Source organism: Budorcas taxicolor, chromosome 11, assembly GCF_023091745.1.
Source record: "Budorcas taxicolor isolate Tak-1 chromosome 11, Takin1.1, whole genome shotgun sequence".
NCBI lineage: Eukaryota > Metazoa > Chordata > Mammalia > Artiodactyla > Bovidae > Budorcas > Budorcas taxicolor.
This window is the reverse complement of record NC_068920.1, coordinates 125,274,137-125,294,148: the sequence shown is the minus strand read 5'-3', so window position 1 is coordinate 125,294,148 and position 20,012 is coordinate 125,274,137. Positions and strand designations below refer to the sequence as shown.

General features: G+C 35.8%; 1 protein-coding gene across 1 annotated transcript; it reads right to left on the bottom strand.

Annotated features, from left to right (window-relative positions):
- Positions 1-3,308: 3,308 nt before the first annotated feature.
- Positions 3,309-17,363, bottom strand: ETAA1 (ETAA1 activator of ATR kinase). The gene is made up of 6 exons (XM_052649254.1): positions 17,141-17,363; positions 15,829-15,957; positions 15,484-15,560; positions 11,482-11,594; positions 9,190-11,231; positions 3,309-3,779 (listed from the first exon to the last, which is right to left on the bottom strand). Exons 1-6 carry the CDS (start codon positions 17,361-17,363, stop codon positions 3,652-3,654), a joined length of 2,712 nt encoding a protein of 903 aa, XP_052505214.1. The 3' UTR covers positions 3,309-3,651.
- Between the last annotated feature and the right edge of the window lie 2,649 nt (positions 17,364-20,012).

The following is a 20,012-nucleotide window of genomic DNA, read 5'->3' as shown; positions in this document are numbered from 1 at the left end:
CGAGTATGTCAAGGCTGTATATTGTCACCCTGTTTATTTAACTTCTATGCAGAGTACATCATGAGAAACGCTGGACTGGAAGAAACACAAGCTGGAATCAAGATTGCTGGGAGAAATATCAATAACTTCAGATATGCAGATGACACCACCCTTATGGCAGAAAATGAAGAGGAACTAAAAAGCCTCTTGATGAAAGTGAAAGAGGAGAGTGAAAAAGTTGCCTTAAAGCTCAACATTCAGAAAACAAAGACCATGGCATCCGGTCCCAACACTTCATGGGAAATAGATGGGGAAACAGTGGAAAGTGTCACTTTATTTTTTGGGGCTCCAAAATCACTGCAGATGCTTACCCCTTGGAAGAAAAGTTATGACCAACCTAGATAGCATATTCAAAAGCAGAGACATTACTTTGCCGACTAAGGTCCGTCTAGTCAAGGCTATGGTTTTTCCAGTAGTCATGTATGGATGTGAGTTGGACTGTGAAGAAGGCTGAACGCCAAAGAATTGATGCTTTTGAACTGTGGTGTAGGAGAAGACTCTTGAGAGTCCCTTGGACTGCAAGGAGATCCAACCAGTCCATTGTGAAGGAGATCAACCCTGAGATTTCTTTGGAAGGAATGATGCTAAAGCTGAAACTCCAGTACTTTGGCCACCTCATGCAGAGTTGACTCATTGGAAAAGACTTTGATGCTGGGAGGGATTGGGGGCAGAAGGGGACGACAGAGGATGAGATGGCTGGATGGCATCACTGACCCGATGGACGTGAATATGAGTGAACTCTGGGAGTTGGTGATGGACAGGGAGGCCTGGCGTGCTGCAATTAATGGGGTCGCAGAGTTGGACACGACTGAGTGACTGAACTGAACTGAGTATCAGCCACTGAATATTGGATAGACAGAGATGAATAAGATGCCTCTATCCTTAAGAACTTTAAACTTAGTGATAATAGAGTATAATGATATAAGTAGTGTTTCCCAAGGTGTGGTACATGCATGCGTAACACTGTATATAAGCAGCAATCCAAGTTTTCCTCGGATCAGAGTTGACTACACCAATAATGAATGATGACAGACAGGGTCTCTTCTGTAGATTTTCTTGCAATAATGGCATTCTTAGCACTGGTTTTTCTGCAGCCAACCTGAGATGCATAAATAGCAGCAGAGCTAGAGATGGACTAGAACTGACAGGCCTACCAGTTGCCCCTTACTTGTGTGAAAACAGACCCCTATAGACTGGAAAAACCCAAGCTAGAGACACTATCTAAACAATCCTCCATATGCTATGTAATGGGCCCCTCAACTACTCAACAATAGCTAAAGAAGAGGAATCAGTATGATAGAAAAGGTGAGGGTGAAGAGCATTCTCAGGCTTGGATTTGGTGGGCCACTCTTACAACTCCGTAAGTACTGTAAGTTTGCCTTTAAAGAGAAAAGTGGTCACTTTAAAGAAAGTGTTAAGTAAATAGCAGCATAGGCTGTATTCAGAACATGATAAAATTACGGGAGATGCAAACTAAGAAGTTTTACAAATATTACTACAATGCATATACAACTGAATTAACACATAAGGCATTATAGAATTGTTCTACAAAAGATAGAAGAACTAAGTACCACAATGATCAGAGAAATCAATTCCAGTAAGGATGAAAGTGAAAGTGAAGTCGCTCAGTTGTGTCTGAACATTTGAGACACTATGGACTATACAGTCCATGGACTCCTTAGGCCAGAATACTGGAGTGGGTAGCCTTTCCCTTCTCTAGGGATCTTCCCAAACCAGGGATCAAATCCAGGTCTCCTGCACTGCAGGTGGATTCTTTACCAGCTGAGCTACAAGGGACGTAAGGATGGTAGGGTGTAAGTGTCAAAGAAACGCAAACTTACTGGGCTGAGTTTTCACAACTGGACAGAATAGGTTAAAGGCATTCTAGAGAAATCAAGTGGTGGGCGGGAGAAGCTTAAATAAACAGAAGCAGAGATAGATTCCAAAGGATAGTAAGAACACAGTGAAGTTATTTTAAAAAAAAGATAACGGTGTTCTTTGGAAGGAATGATGCTAAAGCTGAAACTCCAGGACTTTGGCCACCTCATGCCAAGAGTTCACTCATTGCAAAGACTCTGATGCTACGAGGGATTGCGGGCAGGAGGAGAAGGGGACGACAGAGATGAGATGGCTGGATGGCATCACCGACTTGACGGACATGAGTCTGAGTAAACTCCAGGAGTTGGTGATGGACAGGGAGGCCTGGCGTACTGCGATTCATGGGGTCGCAAAGGGCTGGACACGACTGAGTGACTGAACTGAAGATTCTCAGCTCTTCATTCTCTTACATAGAATAATTACCTGTATTTATGTTCTTTCTAATAAGAGCCTTAGACAAAAATTACACATTACCTAGAATGTGTTATACATGAAAATACAACTTTAAAAATGAAGTATCTCTGTATAGGTCAAAATAATGGTGAACACCCTCACAGGTATGTCCCATCTATAACTTCTGTCACATCTCCTAAAGCCATTTGGGATAAACAAAGCATTACCACCCTTATGCCCTCATCTTAGACTGTTTTTACTTCTGGCTTAGAAACTCTCAGACAAAAACAGATAATAGAGAAGAATAAGCAAGGTCAGTGAATTAATCAAGGGAAAATTACATAGTTATAGGTAAATTGAAGAGATTCTTTTTATATCCTGATTCTTTAATATAAGAAACAATCAGCATTATTATGAAAGTCTCTTAATGTATTTTACTTTTAATTTTATACTACAATTAATGCTCCCACAAACAAGTTATTTTATGTACTAACTAATGATAGTACTGAAGCAAATGATTCCATTTGACTCATCTGAAGCAAATGATACCATTTGACTAGGTATTCATTAGAAAGAAACCTTCCTAATCCAAGCACAAACTTGCCTGTGACTTTCAGAATATGAGTATTCATCTCTCACCTATACAATGAAATTAGACCAGATGATCTCTAAAGTTTCTGATAGTTCTAAATGTTAATGACACTACACTACTTATATAGCCAATCCACATTCTTTTTTCTAAAGTTCTTAAATCAGGATCTTCCCTAAAAACAGGGCGAAGTTTCCAAAATGCATTACATTTTAGAAAATTTTAAATTCACATCTATTACAGACTAGGAATTGAAAAGAGTAATTTCTTACAAATAAAGTGAAGTCCTTTATTTCCTACCATCCATGTTCCTAAGAATATGAAAGCATTAATTAAAATGCAGAAATGTATAAAAACTTTAAGGAACAGTTACTGAAAATAACAACAAAAAAATTAGTAGGTTGAAGTTTTGTATTTGGAAAACATGTATTAACAATAAAAAATTAAGGAGTTTTGACATGACCCTCTGTAATCACAGTATTTAAAAATAAAACTACTTTCCTCTGCATAATTCTACTACATAACTGCTAACTTTACTGAACTTCCAAAACTTACATGCAATTAACTTCAATATACATCTCCAAAGAAAGGTTTCATTGACCATGTAAACAATGATTTATTAAATATAGTAGAAGTCCATGCTTTATAACTCAGCATTAAGTTTCTCATGGAGAAATCAAGAAAAACATTTCCTATCATAGATAGTTATCAACTGTCTTTGTTATCTCCCAAGTAACATTTCACTAAAGAAATCAAGTTAAGTGGGAGCTGCCTTTCTTTACAGATGACGCCTGTGCTTTGGCCATTCTTCGAACGAGCGCTGCTTGTCTTTTTCTCTGAATTTCTTCCGGAGAATACTTTCTATTTTTCTCTTCTTCTTCTAAAAATGAAACCAAATATAGATATTAGTTTTAAAGACTATAAAATCATTCTGAATGAGTTTTAATTTTTACTTTTTCATTACCCAGATGTGCCACACTGGTTTTGTTTTTGGGCTTCCCTGGTGACTCAGATGGTAAAGAATGTCTTTGGTTTTGTTACTCAACCATTTGTTGCCGTTTAATTGCTAGGTCCTGTGGGTCTCTTGTGACCCCATGGACTATAGCCTGTCAGGCTCTGTCTATGGGGTTTACCAGGCAAGAATACTGGAATGGGTTGCTATTTACTTCTCCAGGGGATCTTCCTGACCCAGGGACTGAACCTGCATCTCGTGTCTCTAGCATTGGCAGGAGGATTCTTTACCACCTAGCCATCAGGGGGCCTCATCCTAAACTATTAATTATAAGACTACAAATGCAGATACAGTACAAGGCTCCAGGCCAAAATGAAATCAAGAACTGATCAATCTCTTTGATGTACTCTTCTCACAGGGTGATAAAATTGATTAAAAACTCTACATTTTGACTACCCAGCAAATAATTCTTATGAACAATGACACCTAATTTATATAACCAATAAATGAATGTATTTTAAAAACAAATTGGAATTTTAAATGTTATATAGATTGTAATAGAAAAGTACTCAAAATAAAATGAATCAGATAATACTTCAAATAGTATATTTCTACTATAAGATAACTGAATTTATATAACCAATAAATGAATGTATTTTAAAAACAAATTGGAATTTTAAATGTTATATAGATTGTAATAGAAAAGTACTCAAAATAAAATGAATCAGATATTAATACTTCAAATAGTATATTTCTAGTATAAGATAACTGATGTTAATATTCCTACTCCTACATTTTTTTCCTCTATAGATCTCAGAGATTTTCATTTCAGCTGTTTAAGAAAAATATTTTGGAGTAACAGAGTGAAACCTATCATGTCAATAAACATAAAATTCACTGTCAAATACTGCATTTTTAGATGGAGGGTATATTTTCTATAAACATTGGAAAATTATTTCAAGGAGCAGGATGTCTGCATAAAATTTTTAATATGAAAATTTTCAATTTTCAATATGAAATCTTTTTACAAAATGTGAAGCATTCTGGTATTTTTTTTATGTAACATACTTTAGTGTATACTTCAGATAAACATACTATGAAATGAACAATGTGTTGTCTTAAATTTAACACAACCAATTCTGCCTCTAACAAAATTCTGAGTTCTAATAAAATGAATTCAATTCCAGTTAAGTCACTCTGAGCTGAAATATTAGATTATTTATGTAATGCTACTAAGAATCAGACTTCAAAATTTTAGCCAACATTTTTTCATTTAATGTTCTAAAATCAAGACCATCATCCAAATACATACTTAAGTGACTGTGTATTGGTGAAACTGTATATGTTGTAAAATTTACCCTTTAAAGAAGTAAGAATCAGTAGTACTGTTAACAAGAGAAATATCTACAGTGACATCTACAGAGATTCAGAATATAGTTGCTATAAGACATTTCTCTTGTTAACCAAGGTAGATATTTACCCAAAATACATCATCACTCTCTCCTTCTGTCCCCAGTATAATCAGAAATGGGAGAGAGTGCTCAGAGTAAGAGATATATATCTCAAATACCTCAGGTGATTCTGTTGCCTTTTACTTTCTAAATCAATTATCTTATAGACTGCAGCTATTTTTTCTTATAGAAAGATACAATATACTTTTAGATTAGCTCGACTAAATTATTATTTTAGTCTGAAAGTGGAGAAACACAAGAAACTCAGAACACACACACAATTTACATTCAGTTGACTGTAAATTTAGAAGGAAAATAGGTTAACAATCCATGGCAGAATAGAACATGGCTCCCTAAAACTGGCACCTCAGTTGGTTGTGTGGTATTCTACAAATTAATTTCGAAAGATACAATAAAGTCACATAGGGAAAATTTGATTTTGGAAGAGTCACTCATTTCTTCAATAAAAATATATACCAAGGGCTTCAACTATTGGCAAGGAACAAAACAAAAATGGCTCTTTCAAATCTTAATCCTGAAGCAGAGGTGAAAAACTTTTTTTTTTCAGTTGTTGTTTAGTCACTAAGCTGAGTCTGACTAGCAACCCTGTGGACTGTAATCTTCCAGGCTCCTCTGTCAATGGGATTTCCCAGGCAAGAATACTGGAGTGTGTTGCCATTTCCTTCTTCAGGGGATCTTCCCGACCCAAGGATCCAACCTGTGTCTCCTGCATTGGCACGCAGATTCTTTATCACTGAGCCACCAGGGAAGTCCTTTTTTTTTCAGTAAAAGACCCCAAAATATGTTAACCTTTAAGAGGCATAGGATCTCCTGTGGCAACTATTCAGCTCTGTCACTGCAGCATGAAAACAGCCATGGACAACACATATAAATAAATGATGTGGCTATGTTCAAATAAAAGTTTGTTTCTGGACAATGAAACATGAATTCCACATTCAAAAGTTATTAAGTATTATTGTTCTTTTGATTTTTTTCAACCATCTAAAAAGTGAAAATCACCTTAATGTGCTGGCTGCACAAAAAACAGGTTATATAGGCTGGATTTGGACAGGCCACAATTGGCCAAATCTAGCTTAAAACAATGAGGTAGTTAGCAGTCCCCCTGTCCCCGCCTACCTAGCCAAAGGTATTTGCTGCAGAGCAGCTTGCTACATCAAAGTAAAAGGAAATGGCAACAATAGAAAATGCTAACAAGGTTAATATTAATTAGAATATTCAGTTCAGTTCAGTCGCTCAGTCCTCAGTCGTGTCCGACTCTTTGCGACCCCATGAATTGCAGCACGCCAGGCCTCCCTGTCCATCACTAACTCCTGGAGTTCACTCCGACTCGCGTCTATCGAGTCAGTGATGCCAGCTACTATCAATAAACTTAACAGAAAAACTATAAAGTAAACTGAAAGAGTCTATCCATAAAAAAAAAAAATGCTGATAAGCTAGTAGACAGGAGTTTTGGAGAAACTCACATATTCCAGAGAGACTTAGTCTTTAATGGAATTACAAATATAATTAAGTTAATTCACACTGGAAGAATGACTCAATTAACTGTACTTACTTAAATATAAACTTAAATATTTGAAACTACTATCAATTGACAACAATTTTTTTTTTCTTTTTTTTTTCTTTTTTTTTTTTTCTTTTTTTTTCTTTTTTTCTTTTTTTTTTTCCGACAACAATTTTAAAGTTTCAAAATATCTAGTTTGGGTGATAATGTAGCATATTCATTGTCAGTATTGATAAAAGTATAAATTGATGTAATTAGGGGTAAGATTTAAAGATCTCCATCAACATTTAAAATATTCTGAATCTTATATCAATTTTCAAACAGATACAATCTCATGAGCATGTGCAAATTTATATTCACTGGCACACTGGACTACATGTAATGCAAAAAACTGCAATCAAACTAAACCTCCATCAATAGAGAAACAGATAAATTATGGTATCATCCATACAACTACATACTATGAAGAGATTCACAGGACTAAAGCAAATTATGCTCTAACAGGAAAAAGACAGTTACAATACATTAAGTGAAAGCAAAATCAAGCTGCCAAATAGTCTTTGCAATATAATTACATCTATTTAAATAAATGTATAGGTACACACACACCATCCTTCCCCCCTACGTTTTTATACTTGCAGAAAATGCTATTAACAGGGGCTTTCCCTGAAAAATCCTTGGAGAAAAGGCGTAATAGAGGACTTACCTTTTTATGTCAAATTAACTTATACTTTTTATTTTTAAACAATAACCTATTACTGTTACAAATTTTTTAAAAGTGAGGGATCACTTAACAGCAAAGTTGTAGTGATAATACCAACAGAAGCATCACTTAGAATGTAAACAGAAAACAATCTACTATTAAAAGAAACTAAAAACTCCATTACCATATTAACATTGATCTACATAATAGGTAAAATTCCAAATGTTAGCCTCAACTGAGGGAGACTGATTTAAAAAATCAATAATTACAAGCCAGAATAGTAAATGGTGTAAAACAAGTTAACAAGGGCTACTGGCAAAACTGAGAAAGTGAACCAAAATCATTCTGAGTACTGAGAAACACATTGTGTTTAAGAAATAAATGGAAACCAGCTAGCAGATCTGGTGTATGCATGTACAAGGTTTCTGTTGAAGAGCACTGGGCATTAAGAAACACACACAGTTATGCCAAAAATATTCCCTTAAATTATTACAGTATCAGTGAATGACAGACTTTTGAGATTATATTGTATAATGTTCACGCAAATATTTATTAAACATCTTCTAAATGGCAGCTGCTATGGTAGCCTAGGTTCACTGATGAGACAGATGGTAATCAATATCCGATTGCAAACTGTGACAAAAGAAATTAAGGAAATAAAAGAGAGATGACTGAAAATAACAGGAAAGCATTTATAGACTGTTGAAGGCAGTAGTGTTAGCTGGGAATAGCAAAGTTCCTGAACTAGAGAAGAACCTATCCTGTTTGAGGAACTCAAATACAGCTGCTGTAGCTGAAGTCTAGTAGGTAAGGCAAGAAAAAAAGAGAACAGGCAGGTTATAGAGACAGTCAAGGCTTGCAGATCAGGGTGTAAATTAAGATTTTATTTGAAATATGATGAGCAGTGCCTGAAGGTTGTCTTCAAGCAGAGGAATGCCAAATATGTCTACTTGCTTTTTATTTTTTTAACATTGTTTTAAAAGATGATTCTGCTGTTTGGAGACTAGAAATGAGAGGAACAGGTAGAAGAACTGCAGCAGTCCAGTTAGGAAATGTTGGCTTGCATAAGGGTGGTACAGCAGAGAGTGAGAAAAATGGACCATTTTGAGATACATTTTTTGGTGTAAAAACAATGGAACCTGATAGATAGAATATGGGGAAAAGAAAAACTGGAAAGAATCAAAGATCACAAGATGTACTAAATAACAACTCTAACCATCATAGCTTAACAGTTTTATATCAGATAGTATTCTAGCAAAGGTATTTAATTAGAATTATCTAAACCTTCACATATTGTTCTGCTAAAAATAGACAATTACTCAAATTTTAAAACAGTGAGGTATTTCAGTGAACACAAGGACTCTCATACAGTAATACATATATGCATAAGTAAAATTTTCCAGGAAATAATTGAGAAGACTCAACACATACTTATTGATTGGCAACTATAATAGTCATTGTATTACATGTTGGCAAAGAATTCAATGCAGTCTTTTAAAAACACAAACCACCCAGTGTTTGTATATTCCAGCATCATTATTTCTAAGAATCACTTTAAGACTTCTATTTAAAGCAGAATAGTCTTTAACATATATGTCATGAAAATTCAATCCACAAAGAACTAGTCTGGCTATTTTTCAAAGAACACTGTTTCATACATACCTTTTGAAGGTTGTTTCAAAGGTTCAGAAAATTTCACCGAAGACTGCTGCTGAACCGCCTTCCCAGATAACGGGTTGACAGTTTTATTCTTCTCCAAACCCTGTGCGATTTTGGTATCAGAAATACTTCCTGTTACAGAACTGTTATTAAACGGGGAAAGCATCGGACAATTTTTCATCTTTGTAAACACGTACTCAGAAAATCTAATTGCTCTGTTACGGTCACTCTGAGCTTCACCTCTTATGGTGCTCCTGGATAGATGTAGGGTACTCAATCTCTTCTTAGAAGCAGCAATTTCTGTACTCATATGATGTGAACTCACATTCAAACTTGAACTTCCTGTAAGAACCGATTTATAACTATTCACTTGTTTGGGTACATCAGTGTTGTTACAGGAGACATGCAGATTACTGATCTGACAGTCTGAGTTCTTAGAGTATATACTCAAATTTGTTGTGGCACCTAAAAATCCCGGAGAATTTCCATACATTTCCCCTCTCTCCATCTTCACTGATTTATTTATTTGTAAGCTATTTGTCAATGAAGATGTCTGCGCTGAAATGCTGTTCAGATTCAGGTGCTTTGACTGCATCAACTGACTTCCTTGTTTAGGTGTAGTAAACACGTTTTTGGCTCCATGTTTAGAACTATCATTGATCCCAAGGACACTTTCTGATGTCTTGCTGTCAACTCTAGTATCTTGCTCCTGAGTTAGTCTTTCAATATCATCACATGCCTGGTATAATATATCATCATCTACATCATCTGCTTCCCAGCTATTCTCTAACTGATGACACGCTTTAACAATTTCATTGGTAAATGATGGATCATTCCAATCATCAAAGAAAGAACCTAACTTTGATCCATTAGTCTGATTTGGGTTACAAACACTGGCTGTATTGCCCAAAGTTGCTGAGCTGAAAGGCTTGACATTAGCAGGCATTTTCAAAGACTGATTAAAAATGGACTTATTAGAACATCCTGGTTTCAAAGCAGATTTCTTTTCAGAAGCATTTACTTTAGAATTAAATTTAGTATGAGTATTTTCATTTACTTTTGTCAGATTAGATGCAACTGCACAGTCTTGAATTTTGTCTTGATTAACAACTATATTAAAAGATTTCTCCAATTTCATTTTATTTCCAGTGGCTGACAATTTATTTGGTTTATCATTTGGCTTTGGTGAAAATCTGTATTTTTCAGCATCTGTTAATTCACTGTTCCATGTATGTGAAGGAAGACCTTGTAAAATTTTTGAATCTCTTAACTTGACATCTAGACTTTTATTCATTCCTGACTTAGTTTTATCCTTTTTACTGTTAAAGGAACAAATTTCCTTTTGATCGGCGATTTGGACTGTTTTAGGAGCAGGGAACAGCTCAGACATTTCAATATTCTGCATAATAAAAGGCTCATTACTTAGTAAGTTTTCCCAATCATCCTCAAAATCACTGGTAGTAAAAGTATCAATGTGTTTATTAAAAGTTCCTGGTTCCTTAGTACAGAAAGTCACATTTGGTTTTGTCAGTCCAGGATTATCGACTTGATGAGAAAGTGATCCTAGGGTTTTACTTGGCAGATTTTCAGTGACCACAGATTCATTAGTAATGATTTTCTCCTCTTTCAAAGTGTTTTTCTTTCCAAAGGTAGTATTACTGGTTTTCAAGAAAGCATCTGACAAATCTTGGCTTAACTGTCCACTACATTTCTGAGTAGAACCATCAAACATGGCAATAAAGGCTGCTTCAGCATTTTGGTCAAATGGCTTCTGACTGCTGGTTTGACCATTTACCACAGGTATCTTGGTGTTTTCTTTCACTGCCTTCTTCATTATAGCCTTATCTATTTCAGGAACTATATCACATGGTAACTGCATCTGTATATTATCTCTGTAATTATGTGAAGTCTCTGCTTCTGAAATCATCTGGATAAGATCATGATTTCTCTTGTCTTGCTCTTGAATCACATCCAGCTCTTCCATATTTTTATCAAATTGCTTAGCTAATTTCATAAGTTCTTCCTCTTGATTTTGTGATTTTAACCTATTAAACAAATATTTCAAAAATTATGTAGATATTCTAAATGTCATAAATGCTCAACTGTTATTTAACATATTTTAATGTTAAAACTCACAAATTTTAACACATCCGGACATAAATAAGTTCAAAACATTACATGTCAAAGTTAAGGATAATAATTTATAACCATTTTGACATACACACAAAACCCAAACAAAATACTAAAAATATTTACTTCATTGAATATAACAAAAACTGAAAAGTTTAAACTTACTTTGTGCAGCTGAGTTTTGCTCTTGATTTTCCTTTTGCTACACTTGGAGTGCAAGGAATAGCAGTGTCACCAATCCACACACCCAGCATGGAGTCTGTTGTTGGTTTCTCATCCTTTGGCAGAAGGACAAAAAAAAAAAAGAGAGACGTGAAAGTACAAAAACAACTAAAGAAACAAAAACCCACTTTAATTATGTAGAATTATTTTCTTAAAGGAACAAATTCTGGTAAAGTGACAGCAATTAAACAAACTTCAAAAACAATGAAAAACTGGAGGATAGTAATAACAAGTTGTAAGAAGTGATCTACTTGCTTTAGGGAATGAAAACACTCAGAATTGGGAATTCCATATTTTAAAAAAACTTTTAAGTTTTTAAGAATTTAATTAGAAATGCATGTTAGTTGCTCAGTCATGTCTGACTCTTTGCGACCCCATGGACTGTAGCCTGCCAGACTCCTCTGTCAATGGAATTTTCCAGGCAAAAACACTGGAGTGGATAGCCATTCCCTTCTCCAGGGGAGCTTCCTGACCCAGAGATCGAACCCAGGTCTCCTGCATTGATTGCGGGCAGATTCTTTACCATCTGAGCCACCGTGGAAGCCACTGCAGAATAGAAATACATATTCAATAATAAAAGTACATATTTTTATCAAAAGAAAACTGATAAACTTATTTCAGTTGTCATAAGATATTGATAAAAATAAACATTAGTACTAGAAATAAACTGTGCAGCAGGAATTATCAGAATTAGGAATAAAAAGATAAATAGGGAGTTCTTTCTGTATTACCTGAATCTCCAAATTTTCCCTATTGCCATTATAACATTCATCTGAGTTGGACAATCCATGTTGACGTGAACTGACAACACTTAGATAGAACTAAGAAAATTTAGCATTAAGTCAGGACAGGTTAGAGATAATGGCAAGATTAGAACTGACGCTGTGAATGAGGTAGGGAGAAGAACAAAATTAAGTAGAGAAAGTGGGTAAAGAAGTTTTAACCAGTATTAAGGCTAGAAAAAAGCCATCTTAGTCATACATGTTTCTTTTATACCTTTTAGTCACTTGATCATGCACAAAATTAGAGAATGAATTTATTATTAGTTACAAACCAAACCAACAAAATAAACAAGTTAATCATTTTCTACTCTATATTTATAGAACCTGGAATGAATAAACAAGTAACTGTCACACAAAATAATCTAATTACTAGATTACAGATTACTTGAAGGCAAGGACAGTTTCTGTGATAGCTCAGTATCTAGCAAAATGCTGAGCATAAAGATGTCAGTTCATATTTATACACTAGAAAGTTAGGTGATAAGTTGCCTACCACTTGGTACTTCAAAATCATCAATCAATCAAAAAGTAGTTTCCTTAGATGTCCAATTGAATCTAGCAGTTTTCAGCTTTGCAAATACTCAAGAAAAGCAGTAATTCTGATTTTAGACTCAATACATAACTTCCCTTCTGTTTCAACAATCTTGAATTTGGGAAGATAACATTCTTAATGATTTAATTACGGACTTTTTTGGTCCATTTACCAAGTAATTTTAAATTCACTCCATTTTTAGAGAATAAAAGTATAATAACTTTATATATCCAGTAATATAAATATATGGGTCCTATATATAGTTTTTATATTATTTGTAAATGTTACATTTTTTAAAATTCCTCATTAATAATTACATAGTACAATCCAGGTGCTGTAAAATGTATCTAAGCACATTAGTTCATTTAATTCTAAAGTATACTGTGCAGAGTTGTATAAAAATGATAGAAAAATATATACCATCTTCAAACAAACAACACTGCATGAAAAGTATCCCGAAGAAAGTAAAATGACATCAATTAAAATAAAAATGCAAATTAAAAAAAATGTCATCTCTGGAACTATTGCTGTTTGTTGTTTAGTCCCCAAGTCGTGTCCAGCTCTTTGTGACTAAATGGACTGTAGCCCACCTGGCTCCTCTGTCCACGGGTTTTCCCAGGCAAGGAAACTGGAGTGGGTTGCCATCTCCTGCTCCACAGGATCTTCCTGACCCAGGGACTGAATCCACGTTTCCTGAATTGGCAGGTGGATTTTTTACCACTGAGCCACCAGGAAAGCCCCATCAATTAAAAAAAAGTACAAATTTTAAAATGTATCTCTGGAACTATGAAGGTGATTTAAATAATTATTTGAGGAGGGTAACTCACCTATGCCATGCTGGAACATGACAAGTTCCTAAACAGACCTTGATATTACCAAAGATTTATACGCTTTAAAAGTGCTCACTTGAAAGGGGTACCATTTAAAAGCAACTAATTTAACTGCATTCTTATACACAAGTTATCACTTGCATACTGCTGCCGTTTCTTTATGTGAGCAATTATTTCCAGCCTACTTAAGTAAAGAGTTCAATAATTTACTTACCTTTTTTATCACTATTTAGGCTGGCCAGTCCAGACACATTTTATTATGCTTCTTTCGTGTAAAATCAAAAATTTAATGAATATCTATTGTTAACTTATGTAGCAAGTAATATAAGGCATGCTGTTGCTGTTAAGTCACTTCAGTCGTGTCCGACTCTGTGTGACCCCATAGACAGAAGCCCACCAGGCTCCCCCGCCCCTGGGATTCTCCAGGCAAGAACACTGGAGTGGGTAATATAAGGCATAAATGCTATTTAACTAATGAACTCTATGTAAAATGTATTTCTATGACATGCCAAAGATGGAAAGTAGAGCTAGTAGCAACATAGTTCTTTCGACTGTCCTAGTTGTAATTTTGGATGTTTTATAGCCACTAAGAAAAACTTTATTTCCTGTCTCCTCCACCTGGATGGTGATCCTTGTAACCACAGTTTGGGCCAGTGCCATGTATTGTTTATGGTCAACATACAGTCACTATCTGAGGCCACATCAAGGAAAATACCATACTTCCTGTGAGGACACTAAACAAAAATTGGATGTTTTCTGGATTTAAATGTTGCTAAATAAGAAAAAAAAGAAAGAGATCCAGAGCAGAGAGTGACCTATTTACTCAAGCATCACAAAAGCTGAAATAAAGAAGAAACTTTTGAACACAGTTCTTTTACAGCAGATAATTTAACTATCATACTTAATTTTAATATACCTAATATTTGTAGTAGTCTATAGTTTACAAACAATTTTTACCTAATTCTATCATAACAATAATACAAGAAAGAGAGCTAGACAAGTAATAATTCTATTTTAATAACTAAATGAACTAAAGTTCAGATAGTTTAAGTGACTTGCTTGTACGTGTGTGTATGCTCAGTCAAGTCCAACTCTTTGAGACCTCATGGACAGTAGCCATCAGGCTCCTGCCCGTGGAATTTTCAAGGCAAAAATATAGGAGGGGGTTGCCATTTCCCACTCCAGGGGATCTTCCTGACCCAGGGACTGAACCCATGTCTCCTGTGTCTCTTGCACTGGCAAACAGATTCTTTACCACTGTGCCACCTGGCAAGTCAAGCGACTGGCTTAGGGGCTGCCATAGAAGGTAGACTCAGTACTAAACCCAAATCCAGTTTTTTTCCACTCTAATGTTTCCTGATGATATTTTAAGTTAACAAGTATTAAGAAAGGCAGTTTCAACTGGGAAAATACTACAGACAGTTAAAATAATAATAATAAAAAAATATTTTGAAGTTTAAATTTTTATTGTCTGATTCTATTCTTTTAGTAACCTGAAAAATAATAACCATATATTATTAAATAACATTGAAAACAAAATAAAAACAAGGCTCTAGTTAAAAATCATCTCTAAAAAATAAAACATATGCTTAGGAAAATATATGTTCCCAATTTTACATTATGTTCCTTTTTTCAAAACATGCATTTCAGTGGTAGAAAAGGTAAAAAAAATCTGTGTTGCTCTGTTGTTGGAGAAGAGAATTGAATAAAACAAAATATTTTTCACATAAATGAACTACAAACAAAACTTACTGCCATGTTTCACTGTTCTAAAATACACTATAAAATTACTCATATTTACCTGAGGAGCAATACGATTAACAATATGTGAGATCTCATCACTATCTGTGGTGTAAAGCTGCTTCTTTCTTCCTTTATCTAAAGAAACAAAGAAATTCATATAAATTATAAACAAAAATTAATTTCTAAAAATATCAGTCACTTCTTATAGAAAACAATTAGCATGGCTTAGATCACTAAGCACTCTGACATTACACGGCTATCACAGCAACAAAATCACTTAAGATTCTGGAAAAACATCTGCTGTATTAAAGTTCCTGATGTGAATACTTGACTGAAATTCTAAGGTTAAATCCTAATCATTAATCAAATATTTACCCAAATAAAACTGTTAACGACAAATTACCTAATTGTTTTGTCATTGGAGAATTTTGATCCCAAAAGATATCATTCTGTCCATCTGGATCATTAGGAGAACTGAAGGTAGATGACAATAAATCCATTTGCAGCATTCTCTTTGGTGTCTCATATATTTCTATATAAAATAAGATGAAAATAACGATTATTGCTTTCTAAAGGATTACTTTACTTCATAACACCTTAATGTTAAATACCTCAGCTAAATTACTTTTTATGTTCCAATTATAAAATTTTCTCCCAGTGATGACTATATTACTCTATCCACAACTGAAACGTTTGCTTCACATAAAAATCCCAGCAGTACTTTACAAACTTGACATTGTAAATAGTAAGTACTTTAAGACAATCTAATAGCTCTATAAATGGACAACACTGTATAAGCTAGCCACTCCACTGGAACTTGGAGGCTTTTGGAACCACTTGTAATTTACAAACACATTTCAAAAATGAAAAACGTTTCAAGAGAAACTTCAGAAAAATACATTTCAAAAATGAAAAATGCTTCAACAGCAACTTCAGAAAAAGTTTGTTTAGCCTCCCTTGGCCAACCCTACCCAATTTACGCTAATTACTTCAAAAAACTATAGTGAGCCATTTTAGTTAAGTTCTGTCAAATACCACTTTTTGTTTATTCTGCAATTGTTTTGTCAAAGTAAACTACAAACAAGGTAAAAAGCTCTATTTTAAGAACATGCTCTAGGAAACACCTCTTATGTTTCAATTCCTACCAGGATTCATCAGAAATCTTTAAAAAAAAAAAGAAAGAAAGAAAGAAACACCAAAAAGTGATCAGAATGATATACTTAGGGGCCCATAGTTTCCTACTTTGAGGAACTTTATACAAAGTAACTTCCAGTTTATTCATAAGGTAAAACATCACCGAGATCTTGAGAATACAGATAACTGTATTTCATATGGCCTCTTCACTAAAATCTGGTCAGGGCAAACAGTTTAAGGTGAAATAACCCCTCTAGGCATAACCTGAAGGCTTTAAAAGGTATTATTTCTCCTCGCTCTGCCACTGCTGATGCCTGGAGAAGCGGCCTAGAAATTAGCGTTCCTCCCTGAGGTAAACCCAACAACTTATTCCTGTGGCAGGGGCGATAAGTGGTGGTCAAGCCTAACCGGGCAGTGCTCATACTCGGGGATGAAAGTCGTGGGGGAATATATTCTGGTTAATTTTGAATTCTTGAGGGAGAAGCCCAGGGAAAGAAAACACGATTTCCGACTCCACCCCCACCCGGGGTTCTGAAGCTGAGGCGCTGAGGCCCAGGGAGGCCCCGCTGCCCATGTCTCACCCTCGGGATTACTTTTACTGCACGAAGCGGCTACTGGAGGCTGCTCTTGCTGCGGCAAGGGCCGGGGAGGCCTCTCTCCTGGCCCTTGAGGCCCCGAGCCGCGGGCTGCCCTCAGCCTCCTCTTTCCCGATTCGAACACCGAACTGCATTCTTCAGTCGCCATCGCTTTGCGCGGCGTTTGCTTCAGGCCAGAGCTGTCCCCGTGTTTCCTTCGCCGACTCATGGCCCAGGACCCCCTCCACCGGCAGCGTTTCCTTTCACATTTTGCAACGGGAGCAGTAGAGTAATGGAACTAAAAGCGGGACGCCAAGCCAACGGCCGCCACCATTTTGGTCGGAGAGACGCTCGTAAGAGGAGGGCGCTGATTGGCTGCGTCGGGATGAGGGGCGGGGCGACCGCCGCAGGGTGCTTCCCAGGGTGCTTCCGCAGCCCGCGTCTGAGTCTGCTCTGTTCTGCTCGGATTCGTCCGCATTGGAAATGATTTAAGGGGTACTGGCCTGGCCACAGAGCCTCAGAGTTGGAGCATGCGAGGTGGAAAGAATCCTCCGGCACTTTTTAAATTGGGTTTACAACTAGAATAACACATTACTCGGGTTCAGATTATTGTGGGTTTTAATTTTTGGAAAAAGAGGAAATACAGAAATAGGAAAGAAGACAAAACTTCTTCCATAGATGATATGTGCATAGAAAATCAAAACACGTAGGAAAAGTTATTAAATTAATAAACAGTTGCTGATACAAAGTCAATATTCGAGGATCAATTGTGTTTCAATAGATTAGTAATAAATGTTAACATTGACGTTTTAAAGAAAGATGATTCATAGTAGCATACAAGATATCAGTTAATTAGGAATAAATTTAACCAGATGGTAACACTCCTACAGTGAGAATTGTGAGATATTTTAAAAAGAAATTGAAGACCTAAATAAATGGAGAAATATTGCATTCATAGATTGCAAGACTCAAAATTGGTAGATCTTTTTTTTTTTTAAATTCTCTCAGTGGTGTCTAACTCTTTGGGACCCAGTGGACTGGGGCCTGCCAGGCCCCTCTGTCCATGGAATTCTGGTGTGGGTAGCTGTTCCCTTCCCTAGGGGATCTTCCCAACCCAGGGATCCAATACAGGTCTCCTGCATTGCAGGTGGATTCTGTTACCAGCTGAGCCACCAGGGAAGCCCAGGTATACTGAAGTGGATAGCCTATCCCTTCTCCAGCAGAACTTCCTGACCCAGGAATTGAACTGGAGTCTCCTGCATTGCAGGCAGATACTTTACCAGCTGAGCTACAAGGGATTCCCTCAAATCAAGTGCTATCTGATTATATATTGAATTGTAAAAGGTAAAACAGCATTCTATAAGATAATATATATTGTCTTCATTACATAAAGTGAATTTTAAATTGAACAAAAAGGTCACCAACTATAAAGAAAATAATTAAAAATATGGCTACATTAAATTTGTAACTTGAGGACTTCTGCCTAACCAAAGACAACATTAAAGACAATGAAAAGCAAGTCACAGATTGGGAGATTTTACAATATGCAAAATTAAGGGCTCATATATAAAACATACCAAGAACAGGTATAAATCTCTAAGGAGATGATTGACTACCATTTAGAAAAGTGGGCCAGATATTTTAGCAGGCTCTGCAAAAGAAAATCAAAGTGTTCAACAAACTTGTATAAAGGTACTCAACTTTATTTGTAATGAGGAAGATGAAAATTACAACGAGGATCTGATACTCTTCTCAGGAGGAGGGCGCAGCAACCCTCTCCAGTATTCTTGCCTGGAGAATCTCCATGGATAGAGGAGCTTGGTGGGCTACAGTCCATGGGGTCATAAAGAGTTGGACACCACTAAAACTACTGAGCATGCACGCACATGATACTCTTCTACACCCATCAGAATGGCTAAAATTAAGGACTGACAATAGAAGTAACAAGCAAGTAAAACTGATGAGAACATAGCCACTGCATTGATTGCATCATGCGAGAGAATTGACAGCCATAGGCCCCAGCCAATGGAAACTGTCACAGAACTGCTGGTGATGGCATAACTTGGTTCATCAACTTGGAAAACAGTTTTTGATCTAGCAATCCCACTCCACATACTTGTACATCAAGATACATTTTATAAGAATGCTTTTAGCAATTAAATCCAAAATTGCCCTAAGCTGGAAGCCAACCAAATACCCTTCAACAGTAGAGTGGGTAAATATATTGAGCTATATTTACTCAACAGAATGCTGCATAGTAATGAAAATGAAAAACTATAGCTCCTTGTAACAAGAAAATCATATCTCATAAACTTCAGCAAAAGAAGCCAGATTCCCTTCTCCATCCTCCCAAGAATACTATGTAACTCCATTTACATAAATTCCAACAGGCAAAATTAAACCATATTGTATAGAGATGTAAGCTTAAATGATAAAATTATAAAGAACAATCAAGGAAGTGATGACCATAACAGTCAGAATAATGTTACTTTGGGGAGGAGAGAAGGGGCAACGATTAGAAGCCAAGATGGAAGGAGAGTATCCGGGAGTTTTGTTCATTGTCGTGTTCTAGTTGTTGATTTTGTGATAATTCATTGAGCTGAACGTGTCATTTTATGTACTTTTCCGAATACATATTTATCAATAAAAATGTTTTAAAATTTTACTATAAGGCAAAAATCTTTATTTTCACTGAAGAAATGGTTTATATTTCTTCCTTGTAATTTACTATTTTTGTTCTTTAGTTTGGCTGACAGGAATCCTAGAACTAAATCTATTATATAAAACATTGTGGCAAAATAGTTCTTTTCTTTTTCCTCACTACTTTACTTTCTACTAATATTTCTGTTGCCATTTTTGCAAGAGAAGAGGGAGCCAG